At 35.4% G+C, this 15,511-nt stretch overlaps 1 protein-coding gene and 1 pseudogene across 4 annotated transcripts; one reads left to right on the top strand and one right to left on the bottom strand.

The window, feature by feature from the left end:
• Positions 1-1,405: 1,405 nt before the first annotated feature.
• Positions 1,406-2,404, bottom strand: LOC101670705 (annotated as a pseudogene).
• Positions 2,265-13,049, top strand: TSHB (thyroid stimulating hormone subunit beta). Of its 4 annotated transcripts, none has more exons than XM_045081873.1 (5): positions 2,265-2,426; positions 7,634-7,687; positions 8,207-8,293; positions 12,136-12,298; positions 12,722-13,049. In XM_045081873.1, exons 4-5 carry the CDS (start codon positions 12,137-12,139, stop codon positions 12,974-12,976), a joined length of 417 nt encoding a protein of 138 aa, XP_044937808.1. In that variant the 5' UTR covers positions 2,265-2,426; positions 7,634-7,687; positions 8,207-8,293; position 12,136; the 3' UTR covers positions 12,977-13,049. The 4 variants fall into 4 exon arrangements, with proteins under 4 accessions (XP_044937808.1, XP_044937805.1, XP_044937806.1 ...); XM_045081870.1 differs by lacking the exon at positions 8,207-8,293 and adding an exon at positions 7,996-8,127 and having other exon boundaries at positions 2,266-2,426; XM_045081871.1 differs by having other exon boundaries at positions 2,268-2,426; positions 8,207-8,303.
• Positions 13,050-15,511: the final 2,462 nt, after the last annotated feature.

The following is a 15,511-nucleotide window of genomic DNA, read 5'->3' as shown; positions in this document are numbered from 1 at the left end:
TCTTTATTTTTTTTCTCTTTACTAATTGCTGTGGCTAAGACTTCCAGTACTTTATTGACTTGACAATAATGTTTTCGATGTTTTATCTCTGATTTTTTACCATTAAGCATGATGTTAGCTGTGGGTTTGTGATAAATGACCTTTATTATGTTGAAATACATTCCTTTTATATCTAAATTGTTGAGAGTTTGTATCATGAAAGAATGTTGAATTTTGTCAAATTGCTTTTTCTGCTTCTATTGAGATGATCATGTGATTTTTAGCCTTCGTTTTGTTAATAGATTAACACTGATTGATTTCTATATGTTAAACCATCTTTACATCCCAAGGATAAATTACACTTGATCATGGTGTATAATCCTTTCAGTGTGCTCTTTAATTTGGTTTGCTAACATTTCTTTGAGGATTTTTGCTTCTTTGTTAATCAGGGATGTTGACTTATCATTTTCTTGTCTTATGGTGTCCTTGTCTAGATTGGTGTCAGGGTAGTGCTGGTTTTGAGGAGAATTTAAGAAGGATTGATATTAATTCTTCTTTACATATTTGGTAGAATTCACCAGTGAAGCCATCTGGGCTTTTATCATTGGGAGATTTTCAATTACTGATTCCATTTCCTTATTTGTTATTGGTCTGTTCAGATTTTCTATTACTGTATGCTGTATACTGTATACTGTAACTTGTATGCTTCCAGTAATTTATCCATTTCTTCCAGGTTATCTGATTTGTTGGTTTGTGGTCTTTTGCATTTCCGTTGTCAGTTATAATGTCTCCCCTTTCATTTGTAATTACTGTTTTGTTTGTTTGTTTTTGTAATTACTGTTTGTGTCATCTCTCTTTTTTTCTTGGTGAGCCTAGTTAAGGGTTTGTCAATTTTGTTTATGTTTTCAAAAACTCAACTCTCAAGTTTCATTGATTTCTTTTTTTTTTTTAAGATATAATTTATTTATTTGACAGAGACACAGTCAAAGAGGGAACACAAGCAGGGGGATTGGGAGAGGGAGAAGCAGGCTTCCCGCTGAGCAGGGAGCCTGACTAGGGGGTGAATTCCAGGACCTTGAGATCATGACCTGAGCTAAAGGCTTAACAACTGAGGCACCAGGTGCCCCAGTTTCATTGATTTCAATTGGTTTTTCTTTTTATTTTTTTTTCTAGTCTCTATTTCATTTATTTCTGCTCTAAAAGTTATTATTTTCTTCCTTCTAGCTTTGGGCTTTGTTCTTCTTTTTTTAGTTCCTTGAGGTATAGTTGTAAGTTGTGTATTTAATATCTTTTCATTAATGTAGGCATTTATCACTATAACTTTCCTCTTAGACCTACTTTTCCTGTATCCAGAAGACATTTTTTTTGTAGAAATGATATAGTTTTATCATTTTCCCTGTTGCTTCTTAATCCACTGAAAATAATTTCATAATGTAATATTTTTGGCACCTTCTCTGTTACTTTCTTTGGTTTCTATTTCTTTAGGCAACATTGGCTTGATCTTTAGTAACAAACTTTCACTTGTTAAACTACAAAGGAAAGCTTGTACCATGAAAGGTCCCAAATTGGTCTATGCTTACAAACTTCACTGTTTACTGCTTGCAGATTTGCAGCTATCTAGTCACTTGGCATATCCAGGGTTGCTATTTTGGTCTCGAGGAAGTTCTCCCTTTCTTCATCTACCTTAATTTCATGTCCTGTTTTAAATATTTCAAGCATTTTGGGGATGTCACAGCCAATGGAATTTCGAGTTAGTTTTGGAAATCTTTTTTTCAGCTTTTCCTTTAATGGATTAAGCTTCAGCATTATTTCTGGAACAGCTACATAAAAGTCTGATTGAATTTCATCATCCAAAATCTTCTGAATCAGATTAATTCTTCCTGAAAATGTAGTTACATGTTCTTCTGCTATTTTAATCTCTGATGCATTCCCTGTAAATACAGAACTTTATTGATTTCTGAAACGAATGGGTATGGCAAACAAAGAACACTAGCAAATGGCTCCACTTTTTTCTTCTTTTCCAGTGCCATATCCAGTGTCAAATCAAGATAAATTCCCTTGCTTTGGATTAGTAAAGTCTGGAATTTTAAATTTCTTAAGTAACTGAATAGCTTTCTCCACCTCATATATCTGCCTTGGATATAAGTGCTTTAAGTAGACATCATCTTCAGGTTCACCTTCCATAAAGGAGTATGACTTTATTCTTTCAATCTCATCTTTTTTCTCACTTGATACTTTGTCTTTCACACATTTTTTTTGTTTTCTTTGCAGGCTTTGTAGCAGCAGCAAAATGTCTGCTGGGCCCCTGAACGTATACAGAACAAGGATAAAGAGGTATCTGATAAGCCATCTTGGAAAGACTATGCTTTTGATGATGTATCAAGACTCTACCGAGGCATCTTACAGTGATCACCATGTTGACCATTCTGGATTGTGTTCCGTATCCAGTAAGTTTTGATATGATGTGTTTTTATTTTCATTTGTTTAAAGATTTTTTTCACTCATTTGACCAATTGGCAGTTCAGGAGTGTATGGTTTCATTTCCACTTGTTTGTGAATTTTCCAGTTTTTCTCCTATTATTGATTTCTAGTGGGCAGAAAAGATGTTTGTTATGATCTCAGTCTTCTTAAATTAGTTAACACTTGTTTTGTGACATAAAATATGTTATATCTTGGAGAATGTTCTGCACGTGGTTGAGAAGAATGTGTATTCTCCTGCTGTTGAACGAAATGTTGTGTACATATATATGTCTGTTAGGTCTGTTTTGTCCAGCTTATAGTTCAAGTCCATTATTTCTGTATTGATTTTCTGTCTGGATGATCTATCCATTTTTGAAAGTGGGGTATTTAAGTTTCCTATTGTCACTGTATTGCTATTTGTTTCATTTTGTTTTGTTTATTAACATATATTCTTTGTTTCAGGGATACAGGTCTGTGATTCCTCAGTTATACACAATTCACAGCACTCACCATAGCACATACTCTTCCCTATGTCCATCACCCTGCCACTGCACCCCTCCCACCCCACCCTTACTTCAGCAACACTCAGTTTGTTTCCTGAGATTAAGAATCTCTTTGCCTTGTTTCATTTTTCCCTCGCTTTCCCTATGATCCTCTGTCTTGTTTCTCAAATTCCTCATTGAGTGAGATCATATGATAATCTTTCTCTGACTGACTTATTTTGCTTAGCATAATACCCTCTGGTTCCATCCATGTTGTTGCAAATGGCAAGATTTCATTTTTTGATGGCTGCATAATATCCCATTGTATGTATATATGTGTGTGTATATATGTATATGTATATATATACATATACACCACATCTTTATCCATTCATCTGCTGATGGACATCTAGGCTTTTTTCATAGTTCGACTATTGTGGACATTGCTGCTATAAATATTGGGGTGCACATGCCCTTTCAGATCACTACATTTGTGTCTTTGCGGTAAATACTCAGTAGTGCAATTGCTGGGTCTTAGAGTAGCTCCATTTTCAACTTTTTGAGGAACCTCCATACTGTTTTCCAGAATGGCTGCACCAGCTTGCGTTCCCACCAACAGTGTAGGAGGGTTTCCCTTTCTCTGCATCTTCACTAGCATCTGTTGTTTCCTGACTTGTTAATTTTAACCATTCTAACTGGTGTGAAGTGGTATCTCATTGTGGTTTTGATTTGTATTTCCCTGATGTCTAGTGACGTGGAGCACTTTTTCATGTGTCTGTTGGCCATTTGTCTGTCTTCTTTGCAGAAATGTCTGTTCATGTCTTCTGCCCATTTCTTGATTGGATTACTTGTTCTTTGGGTATTGAGTTTGATAAGTTCGTTATAGACTTTGGATACTAGTCCTTTATCTGGTATGTCATTTGCAAATATCTTCTCCCATTCTGTCAGTTGTTTTCTGGTTTTGTTGACTGTTTCCTTTGCTGTGCAAAAGCTTTTGATCTTGAGGAAATCCCAATAGTTCATTTTTGCCCTTGCTTCCCTTGCCTATGGCGATGTTTCTAGGAAGAAGTTGCTGTGCCTAAGGCTGAAGAAGTTGCTGCCTGTGTTCTCCTCAAGGATTTTGATGCCTTCAAGTATTACTGTTTATTTTTGCCTTCAGATCTGTTTTTTATTGTTTAATGTATTTAGGTACTCTGATGCTGGATGCATATATATTTACAATTGTTATATACTTTTGATTGACCCCTTTATCATCACATAATGGCCTTCTTTGTTTCTTGTTATAGTTTTGACTTAAAGTTTACTTTTTCTGACATAAGTATAGCTACTCCTGCTCTCTTTTGGTTTTCATTTGCATGGACTGTCTTTTTCCATCCCTTCATTTTTAGCCTATGAATGTCCTTAAAGCTTAAGTGAATCTCTTATAGGCAGCCTATCATTGGTCTTTTTCTTCTTTTTTATTTTCCATTCAGCTACTCTGTGTCTTTTAATTGGAAAATTTAAACCATTTAGATTTACAGTGATTATTGATAGATAAGCCCTTACTATCTCCACTTTGTTAATTGCTTTCTCATTTAGTTCTTTTTCTGTCCCCCTTTCCTTCTCTTGTCATCTTTTTTTGTGAATTGGTGATTTTTTATAGTGGTATGCTTTAGTTCTTTTCTTTTTATTATTTGTATATCTATTACTGGTTTTTGTGATTACCGTGACACTTATATAAAATATCCAATATTTGTAATTGTCTTTTTAAGCTGACAACTTTACTTCATTTGCATAAAAAGTTCTGCATATTTACTTACTTCCCTCATTTTATGTTTTGGTGTCCCAATTTATATATTGTGTATCCATTAACGAAATTTTTTTCAGCAGTTCCCTTCTAACTTACATACTAGAGTTCAATATGATTTACAGATTCTTCAATTCCAGAACCCTTGTTTGGTTATTTTCTATTATTTCTGTGTCTTTGTTAAGCTTCTTGTTTTTTCATGAGTTCATTGAATTGCCTACATTCCCTTGAATCTTCCTGAGTCTCCTTAAAATAATTATTTTGGATTGTTTTTCAGGTAACTCCCAAATTTCTATTTCTTTGGGATTAGTTACTGGAAAATTTTGTATTCCTTTAGTAGGGTCATGTTTTGATTTTTGTTTGTTTGTTTGTTTGTTTTGTTTCTTTTGATCTAATTCTGTTATCTATACTATTGCTGGGTCAATTTCAATTAATTAATTTCCTTTTCATTATGAATTGTGTTTTCTTGCTACTTTGCCTGACTACTAACTTTTTAAATAAATGCCACATATTGGAGATTATACTTTCTTTGGTTCCAAATATTGTTGCATTCCTATAAATATTCTTCAGCTTTGTTCACTGATGGTTATATTACTTGCAAACAGTTGATCCTTTTAGTTCTTGTTTTTAAGCTTTTTTAGGCAGCACTTAGTTGAGGGCTAATTTTCCCCTAATTGATGCAAAACCCTTCTGATGTTACTACCTGATTTCCCACGAATTAGGAGATTTTTCACTGTTGCTGGTAGATACAAGCACTGTGCCTATCCCTGTGTGAATCCCAGGACTGTTCTCTTTAATCCTTTTAGATATTTCTTTTCCTAGCCTCATCTGATTTTCTTACATGCATGAGTTTTTCATTTTCAGCTGAATACTGAAGAGATCCTCTGCAGATCTCCAGAATTCTGTGTGCAGTTTTCTCCTCTCCAATATTCCTCTCTGTGACTCTTAAGACCTTGGATTCCATGGATTCCCAAGTCCATCTCCTCAATTTAGGGATAGTTCTGTCCTCAGCCATAAATAGTACATCTCCCTGTACCACCTGCCAGAAACTTTCTTTAGGCAGTAAGCTGTAGTTCTCTTGTTTGTTTCCTGTCTCTCTGGAATCACTTTTGTTGTTGCTGCTGCCTAATGTCCACTGTATGTACAGCATTGTTTCATATATTTTGTCCTGCTTTCAGTTATCTTAGATGAGATAGTAAATCTGGGCCAGAAGTGAAAGTTCAGTCTGCCTGGATTGTTTTAAGAGTATGAGATCCTATACATGATATTCCCTTTGAAAAGAAAATAATTACCTAAATATATGATATATTTTAATAGTTTTTAAAGTAATAGGCCAAGTTTATATCAGTTCTGATATAGGTGTATATATTTCTCAGGGGTATGTATGTAAATGTGCTAGTAACTGAGTTTCTGAATCAATAATTGGTACAACAGAGGTACTACTTCTACTAGAAAAAAAAAACATCTAATGTTCCCAGTTATTGTACTCTTTTTTAAAATGAACATATAATGGATAATTTGTTTCAGGGATACAGGTCTGTGATTCATCAGTCTTACACAATTCACAGCACTCACCATAGCACATACTCTCCCAGGTGTCCCATCACCCAGCCACCCCATCCCTTCCACCTCCCTCCCCTCCAGCAACCCTCATTTTTTCCCTGTATACTCCTGTCTTAACATGCTTGGAATCACATGAAGCAGGTTAAGTTTGGTATCTTTATTTCCACTTTTCCTATTTTCAGAGTTTTTCTCTTGCTGCAAGGTAACTTATATTTCTGAGATTTGGAGACCTTTGGAATGAGTATTCCTGGTACATATACCAGATTCTACCTTGAATTCTCCATGTCACCTCCAGGGAGACTCATCTAACCATCTTTCATTTTTTTCATTAACTTTTGATAAAGACTAGGATAAATGAAAATCAATGGGGTTGTCAATAATCAAGAATAGTACTTGTGATTTATTGAGTATCTTCCATGTGGCAGAGGTTCTATTATTTTCTCTAATTCTTTTAAAACCACTAACCATGAGGAAGGCCTTGGGGAATCAAGAGAGGACTTTCCAGAAGGTCTGCTTTCTCAGTTAACTAATGAAGGATGAGTAGGAATTAGGTGAGATGAGGCATGGAGTGGGGCATCAGGCAGATGTTCTAGACAGAGAGAATGACATATGAAAGGGCTTGGAGGCAAGAAAGAAAGTGACAAATTTGAGGAATTCCATCTTGTTTGGCTGAAGAACTTAAAAAGTGGAGGAAGGGTGGTGAAGATAGGGGGAGGGGTAACAGATAAAATCAGAGAGGTAAGACAGATTCTAAGGGATTTGTAAATGATACTAAGGAGTTTGGACTTTTTTTCTGAGGGCAGTGGAAAATTCTCATTGAACTTTTGTCATATTACATTGCACAGAGAGGAAAATGGATTGAAAGAAGTAAAACTGAGTTATAGCCATGGAAATGGAGAAAAGTATATGTGGTTTTAAAAAATTCAGTAATTATTTATTCATGTACTCCCTCAGCCATTTATGTATTAAACATATATAATGACGGTCTGTTACATACTAGGCTTTCTGACTAAATAGTTACTAAACAAATAAGTGTTGAATTATTAAATTAGCTATCACTTATTAAGCACTTATTATATGCAGATGCTGTGTTAAGTGTTTTACATAGATGCTGATACTGCCTTTAAATAGGTGACAAAACTGAAATAAAGTTCAAATATGCTAATGTCAGAGTAGATGGCAGAGCCAGGATTTGATTTCAGATCAGTTTGACATCTTGTCAGATTTGGTCATTTACTTAAATGACTCTTCTTTCACACATGAAAATTTTATTTATTATTTTTTCAAATCCAAAGATAAAACAATAAAATAAAATGTTTTGAGAACAACAAAATATTAATGATTTCTTTTTTGTTTTATTTAGCAACATATATGCTATTTGCCCGGGTTTCCATTGAAAATTGCCCTTGTTTTATAGGTAAGCAATAATTTTATATATCTGTAAATGAGCATTTAGGCAAAATTTGGGACATTCAAGCCCGAAATAAGTTCTTTATTCCCAAGACTTACTAGATGATGTTGAGTTTTTTTTTCTCCTTCTGTGTATATCCTTTGCTAATATTTATAAAGGATACATTTAAAAGGGTAATTTTATTTTGAAATAGGAGAGAGGAAAATTCATGCTGTAATAATGTCAGAGTTTCCAGAGGAGTATGTTGTGAAATTGTTTGTTTAAACACATTTTATTTGGGGTTCAGTATGAATTTTCAATTGATGTTTTTTCAGATAAGAAAGCAGTAATTCAAACTCAATTATATAAACAAGGAGATCAGAGAGGATTTATCCTGAAGGGTATAAAATGAACCAAGAGCTTTTAGTCTGGGTCATTATACGATCAGCTCCCCAGTGCAAAGTAAGGTAGGTGTCTACACTGAGAAGGCTTTGTGAAATGAAATGTTCTTATTCTAATTATTTTTTTTCATTTTCACCATTTTAGTTGATATTCAAAAATGGCAAATGATAAGTGGTAATTTGCTTCTATAGAATCTAAGAACTCCAATTATTTCTCCAAAGTTGTTCAGTGGTGAGTAAAGGTAGGTGAGCTATATAAAGAAAAGAAAAATTTCATTGACTTAAAATAAGAGGAATAACTGGTCAATTCCCTAATGAAGGCTAATTGATGTACCTGGCCTTCTCTTTCTATTCATATTTTGATTTCAACATTTTCATCAATTAAATTGTCTGTATATTAAAATCTGTCAATTACTAATGGCTATCTTTGATGATTATATACTTCTGTGAGAACTTATAGTAAATTCACTTTGGGTAGTGTCTAATGTATGTTCCCTGCCTTATAGTACATTTTGGTTTCCAGAAAGATATATTGTTTTAGTTTAGAAGCTCCTGGATTGCTCATAGGGTGGACAATTGATTCTTTTCATAGCATAGTAAGGAATTTGGTGAGAAAAGATTGGCAAAGAAAATTAGAAGAAGAGAGAGCAATGTGTTTATTAAGAATGAAGGTAGTAAGAGCAAAAAAAAGGAGGAAAGGAGGGTAAGGTAGGGTAAATGGCAAAGGAAAGAAGATATAATAAAGAAAAATGTTGAAAGTGTAGACAGATGGTCATGCCACTGAAAAAGGAATCTCATTATTCAGGGCCTGAAATCGTATCATATTAGGGTCTTCTGTATTTAGGTTCTAAATAAATCATTTCTCATGATTTTAAAAGAGACAATTAAATTGCAGAGATTAGAGTCCAGGTGACAATAAAGGGGAAATTATGGCAGATAATATAGGGAATTATTAACTAATACTGATTTATATAGTGTTATATCATTACTAGGCTTTCTTCCATACCATTCCAAGAACTTCACATATATTGTTTTATTCTTTTTATGATTTTAGGAAGGAGCATATGCAAAAATGAAGGCAAAAGATATTAAGTTGCTCTACACATAATTATAATGAAATCTAGAAGCAGAATTCTAGATCATTGAGTCTTTTTTTAAAAATTTTATTTTATTTTTTCAGTGTTCGAAGATTCATTGTTTATGCACCACACCCAGTGCTCCATGCAATACATGCCCTCCTTAACACCCACCACCAGTCTCCCCCATCCCTCTCTCCCTTCCTTCCAAAACCCTCAATTTGTTTCTCAGAGTCCACAGACTGTCATGCTTTGTCTCCCCCTCCAATTTCTCCCAACTGACATTTCCTTTCCTTCTCCTAATGCCCTCCATATTATTCCTTATGCTCCACAAGTAAGACAGACGACTGACTCTTACAGAATAGGGACCCAATACTAATTTATCACAGAGAATCACAATCTGTTTGTCTGAAAAGACCCTCTCAATCATCTTCTGGTTCTAAACCCTCCTTTTATAGATGAGGAAATTGGGGCTCAGAAAGATTATGTAGGTAAAGTTTTATTATTTGCAACAAAGGGGAAAGAATAATTCTTACTTTCTTTGTATCCACAAAATTATACAGCCAATATTGTTAGTAATTCAGCACTTCTAGTTTTTCCTTTTGTAAGTTTAGGGTTTTACATTTACAAAGAGGAACTTTGAAAAAATGTAGTATCCATAATGAATATGATAACAATGGGTAAAAATTCTAAAATGGTGTTTTATCCTATAATTAAAAATAGGAAGAGAAACCTGAAGGGAGGGGAATCAGAGGGGGAGATGAACCACGAGAGACTATGGACTCCAGGAAACAATCTGAGGGTTTCAGAAGGAAGGGGGGCAAGCCCAGTGATGGATATTAAGGAGGGCACATGTAATGATCACTGGGTGTTATACGCAAATAATGAAGGATTGAACACTGCATCAAAACTAATTATGCACTACTCTATGGTGACTAACATAATAAGAAAAATAGGGTTGGGTTTACTTGTCCCTCTGTGTTTTCCAGATGAGAAAATAAGGCCCAGACAGATTAAATTATTTTAGCCAATTTCTTTTTTTTTTTTTAATTTTTTATTTTTTATATTTTTATCCCCAGGGGTACAGGTCTGTGAATCACCAGGTTTACACACTTCACAGCACTCACCAAATCACATACCCTCCCCAATGTCCATAATCCCACCCCCTTCTCCCAAACCCCCTCCCCCCGGCAACCCTCAGTTATTTTAGCCAATTTCTAATAGCTTCATGAGAGATCTTGAAATAGAATTCTATTCCTTAACTCGAGGACTCTACACTAGATCACCACACATCTATTTTATGTAGAATTACAGAGCTAAAATATGTGAATTAATTATTTTTATGCAAAAACCCAGTAGTTGGCTGGCTAGAGAGGCAAGAACCATATGATCATGATGGCTGAGTATTTTCTGTCATTTTTAGAGGATCCTCTAGGTCTATGGCTCTAAAATAATGAAATCAATTCTGTCCATAGAGGGACCTCACATTTGTGAAGCACTTGAAAAAGCCAGTTTCCATGAGCAAAGGGATTCTTATATTTTTCTCTTTAATTGAAATACAAAAAATTTTGAAGAATACTTCAATATGCAACATTTTATCTAAAGGAGTTAACCAGGAAAATATTTTACTGTATTACTTCACTTTCTTGTTTATACAGAGAAATTTTTGATAATTTTGTGTCTCAGAGTCATAATTTTATTCTTTCAGAGCACTTAGAACAGTATTTTTCTTATTAGTGCTCATACTTACCTCCTCTGCTTAGATTGTCAGCCCTTGATGTAAAGGACCATAGCTTATCCATTTTATATTTCTCTTTGCCTGGTTCAAATGCTCAGGATATATTTATCTAATTTATCTACCATTAGTCATAATAATATTACCCAGCTCATTATAATAATCAATTGATATTGAACAAACTATTCATTACACAGGTTCTATTGAGATACATATTCTCCTCTGTCTGACGCACAATGGACCCTCTGTTGTCATCCATGCAGCCAAAACTTACTCTACTTTTCCTGGCTAACCCACAGTGGGTATGTCCTTCATAGTATTTCTCTGTGTCAACCTGTATTTTTTGCTTCTATAGTTTTTTTTTAAGATAATACATTCCATACATTTTCTTAGTAAAATAATTTTTATTTGTCCAACTCCACTTCTTTCAACCATCAAAGAATATTCTCAGGGTTGTAAAAAGGGGAGTTTCTAGATTTCTGGGTTAGCCCTTTATCTAAATCACCAGTGGCGATTTTAGTTGACCTATTCTGAGTGTTCTGCAGCTTTGTCTTGTCTTCCTTTGTAGACATTGGATAAAATTATATGCAAGATGATTTGTGCTGAGATGGTAATGAAGTTGGATTATACTTTTTCTAGGTTTCTTTAGGCTTTCTGATTATAATCAGTTTGTTGGCCTTTTAAGTTAAGTAACTAAAGTTTTTAGAAAATTACAATTCTGAGAAAGACCCTACTCAGGTCTCACTTTTAGCAGACTTCTTATAATTAGAGGCAGGTATTTGGATTTTTTCCACGGAGTGAATTGTTTTACACTTAGTTGACATTATGTGTCTCTGCCACTGTTCTTTTGTGATGTTTCAGGCTTTCCTTTTCACTGCCCAGTGTTGCTAAGTGGCACTTGCAAGTAGGACTTTTACTATGTGAGTTCCTACGTTATGAGGTATGCGGCTCATAGTCACATCTAAATTCATAAAGAAAGGTTACTAAGAGTATTAACTATGCAAAAGCACCCAACATAGGGCATAGAACGAAGTAGGCATTCAATAGCTACAAATATTTACACACACACACACACACACACACATTTTCGCTCAGTGGTGGGTATTAAGGAGGGCACATATTGCATGGAGCACTGGGTGTGCTGCATAAACAATGAATTGCTGGAACACTGAAAAAATAAAATAAAATAAAATGAAAAAAAGTCCCTTCTATATGTCCTAAAGGATATATATAATAGATTCTTTAATTTTTTCTTTGATTTAGCATGACTGCTATCTACCTGATGTCCATGCTTTTTGGCCTTGCGTGTGGGCAAGTAATGTCTTTTTGTTTTCCAACTGAGTATACGATGCATGTCGAAAAGAAAGAGTGTGCTTATTGCCTAACCATCAACACTACCATCTGTGCTGGATATTGTATGACACGGGTATGTAGTTCATCTCACTTCTTTTGGCTGTAAATTAGGTAAACCTAGACTCAGTCCATTTCTATCCAGAAAGGAAATGAGATAAATAACAACCTTATTTCCTAAATCTAATGGTTATTGGCTCCTTAGAGGTAGAGCCCCCAGGTTACAATATTATATGGATCTACTTAACACAATTGGTACAGATTTTACTCCCAGAATTTATTTAAACCTTATATTGTTCTCATGATCAAGGATAAAAGGAAGGGGTGTGTGTGTGTGTGTGTGTGTGTGTGTGTGTGTGTGTGATAAAGGATTCAGTGTGAATATGTTGAATTGGTACTGGGGAATGGGACTAAGGAATCCTCCCTCAGTATTATTTGTGTCAAAGGAATATAAGTGAATTAACATTATGCTCCCTTTTCTGTTCTGTTCTTTCCTCAGGATATCAATGGCAAACTCTTTCTTCCCAAATATGCTCTGTCCCAGGATGTTTGTACATATAGAGACTTCATGTACAAGACTGTAGAAATACCAGGATGCCCACGCCATGTCACTCCCTATTTCTCTTACCCCGTAGCTGTAAGCTGTAAGTGTGGCAAGTGTAATACTGATTACAGTGACTGTATACATGAGGCCATCAAGACAAACTATTGTACCAAACCTCAGAAGTCCTATGTGGTGGAATTTTCTATCTAACTTCTATAGTGATGTAACTTGCAATTCAGTTAAATGTGTTCACCTGGAATAAAATTAATAAAATGTCAATATATTTCACAACACATTGTATACATTTTAAGTAAGTACTATTTCACCCAAACCCATACCCACACATGCATCAGAGAACCTATTGGCTTTAGAAGAAAAGGTGAGTGAAAGCCATATGAATTCACATGAGGGACAGTTTCCACATGAAAGGGCACAGTGCAGGTAAAATGGCAAAGAGGGATATGAAATACTAGCGAAAAGCAGGCTTGAGTTGGCTTTCTTTAACAGAAGACCATGACATGAGGTTTGTCTTGACATAGAAAATGGATATAAGGATGTTGCAGAGTTATAAGTGTAACGTGATCAGAAACTGACGCAACACAGAGCGTCAGTGTACTGGAGACATTTGCTTCCACAAACTAGAAGCAGAACTGGAGAGGACATGGAGGGTAAAAAATATGTGAAATCTGCAACATAACACTTTATTCTAGTTACTCAAATGCACAGGATAGATCTTAACCAAAACTCAGCAGATAGTATATTCTATTCTAAAAACTGTTCTCTTTAATTTAATTACTCTGATGGGTCAACTGACTTATGAAAGTCATACCCCAAAAGCCTAGAAAAGAGGCCATGATCATTTTACATGTGGAAGTCTAAATCCTTTGTATTCTTTCAAGTAATAGGAGACACTTCTCAGTATTTATACCAAAAGCAACTTGTGCTGCGTTGGCTTTTGATGTCCTGAAAAATTAGTATGGTTATGAAAGACTTTAGGGATGGGGGAGAGTGCTAAGGGATTAAATAGCATAGAATCATCCTAAATTCTAATTTAAACCTTCATAATATTGAAACACTATTTTCCAGCAAATGCACTTGGTAAGTGGCTGTTTATTTTTTTTCTTCCTTCCTTAGGTACTCTTTCATAGTTTCAATAGATGTGTGAAGTGAGACAGACCTAGTGCCCTGCAGACTTGACCTCAAAAAGATGATTTATCCTATATTTGCCCATTTCTCTCTGTCTAAACTGCTACCATTAGGGTAAAAATCAATTATCAGCTGGAATGGTTGGCTTTGCTGTATCCCACAGTCACTGGCTGAATTCAAAGGGGCATCTTGTAAATGTCTACATGCATTCAGTACATAGTGTGTGTAGCTCTCTTTCTCTCCCCCCCTCCCCCCCTGTGTGTGTGTGTGTATGTTTGTACAGATGGTAATGTCAATGGGTTAGTGCCAAGCTCATGTTCTGCCAATGGGGAGGGAATAGTTGTACATCTATATACCAAGTCAGGGGTCCACATTATGCTTACCTTAATATTTGAGGTTGATATTTACATAGTCTTTAAATATTAATCTGGAAGTTTGGGTTCTCATATCACACGATAACATGATCAATTAAAGCTGCAGGACTATAACATCCCCTCTAAAACCTGTGTATCAAACTAGATCTCTGACTAATGAGTAAAATGTCTGATGTTCAAACCTAACTGGCACTAATCACATATGACTTTCATGGAACCTGAAATTGTCAAACAATGCTGGGGCATGAGAGTTCCCCCTCTGAACAAGATTTCCTTTTATTAATTTTCACATTTTGATCAAGATATTTCTTTGAAAGCATCACTGATCAAAAGTCAAGTTCTGGGGCGCCTGGGTGGCTCAGTGGGTTAAGCCGCTGCCTTCGGCTCAGGTCATGATCTCAGGGTCCTGGGATCGAGTCCTGCATCGGGCTTTCTGCTCAGCGGGGAGCCTGCTTCCCTTTCTCTCTCTCTGCCTGCCTTTCTGACTACTTGTGATTTCTCTCTGTCAAATAAATAAATAAAATCTTAAAAAAAAAAAAAGTCAAGTTCTTTCTATTTTATGGTTTTGTCTCTTGGTACCAGGAAGGACTTTTCCTGGTTGTCATGTCCTATGTTGGAGGGAATGTGCATAACAGTTAGAAACCACTTCTGGTCATATCTGAGCAGCAAGGAAGATTAGCAGGGAGAAACTCTCAGGTACTTCTCATCTAAAGTCTATCTTTTCAGGGCACCTGTGTAGCTCAGTCAGTTAGGTATCCTGACTCTTGATTTTTGGTCAGCTCATGATCTCAGGGTTGTGAGATTGAGCCCTGTGCAAGGCTCTGTGCTCGGTGGGCAGTCTGCTTGAGATTCCCCCACCCCATGCGCTCGCTCCCTCTCTCTCTCAAGTAAGCAAATCTTTTTTTAAAAAAAAAAACACTATTTTTTTTCAAGGTTTTAAGTGTTGGAAGTAACCCAGAAGGTAACATCACTTTATTGGATAAGTAGCTTTTAAAATAAGTTTGATGGTAAAGAAAATACAAAACTTAACATAGTTATATGCAAAAGAAATAGCAATTCCAAATTGTATGATGGTTTTAAACCAGGACTCTAGATCTGAAAATAACCAACTGAAATATTTATTGGCATTTATTCCAGTGATGAGGAGAGTTGTTCTCCCCGTGAAGGCAAACCTGAAGTCATGCATGCCTCCTAGAAGTCTCTGCTTAAAGCGACCATGAAAGCG

Source organism: Mustela putorius, unplaced genomic scaffold, assembly GCF_011764305.1.
Source record: "Mustela putorius furo isolate JIRA1106 unplaced genomic scaffold, ASM1176430v1.1 tig00000585_pilon_pilon_pilon, whole genome shotgun sequence".
NCBI classification, from domain to species: domain Eukaryota; kingdom Metazoa; phylum Chordata; class Mammalia; order Carnivora; family Mustelidae; genus Mustela; species Mustela putorius.
Note: the sequence above shows the minus strand (reverse complement) of the source record. Positions and strands in the feature narration are given on the sequence as shown.

What these genes read in the sequence shown, in the direction of transcription:
- TSHB (XM_045081870.1), top strand. Translation starts at nt 8,069, where the DNA reads ATGAACCAAGAGCTTTTAGTCTGGGTCATTATACGATCAGCTCCCCAG. An exon ending in GCTCCCCAGTGCAAAGTAAG is followed by an intron (nt 8,128 to 12,135) that starts GTAGGTGTCTAC and finishes TCTTTGATTTAG; the next exon opens with CATGACTGCTATCTACCTGA. An exon ending in CTGGATATTGTATGACACGG is followed by an intron (nt 12,299 to 12,721) that starts GTATGTAGTTCA and finishes TTCTTTCCTCAG; the next exon opens with GATATCAATGGCAAACTCTT.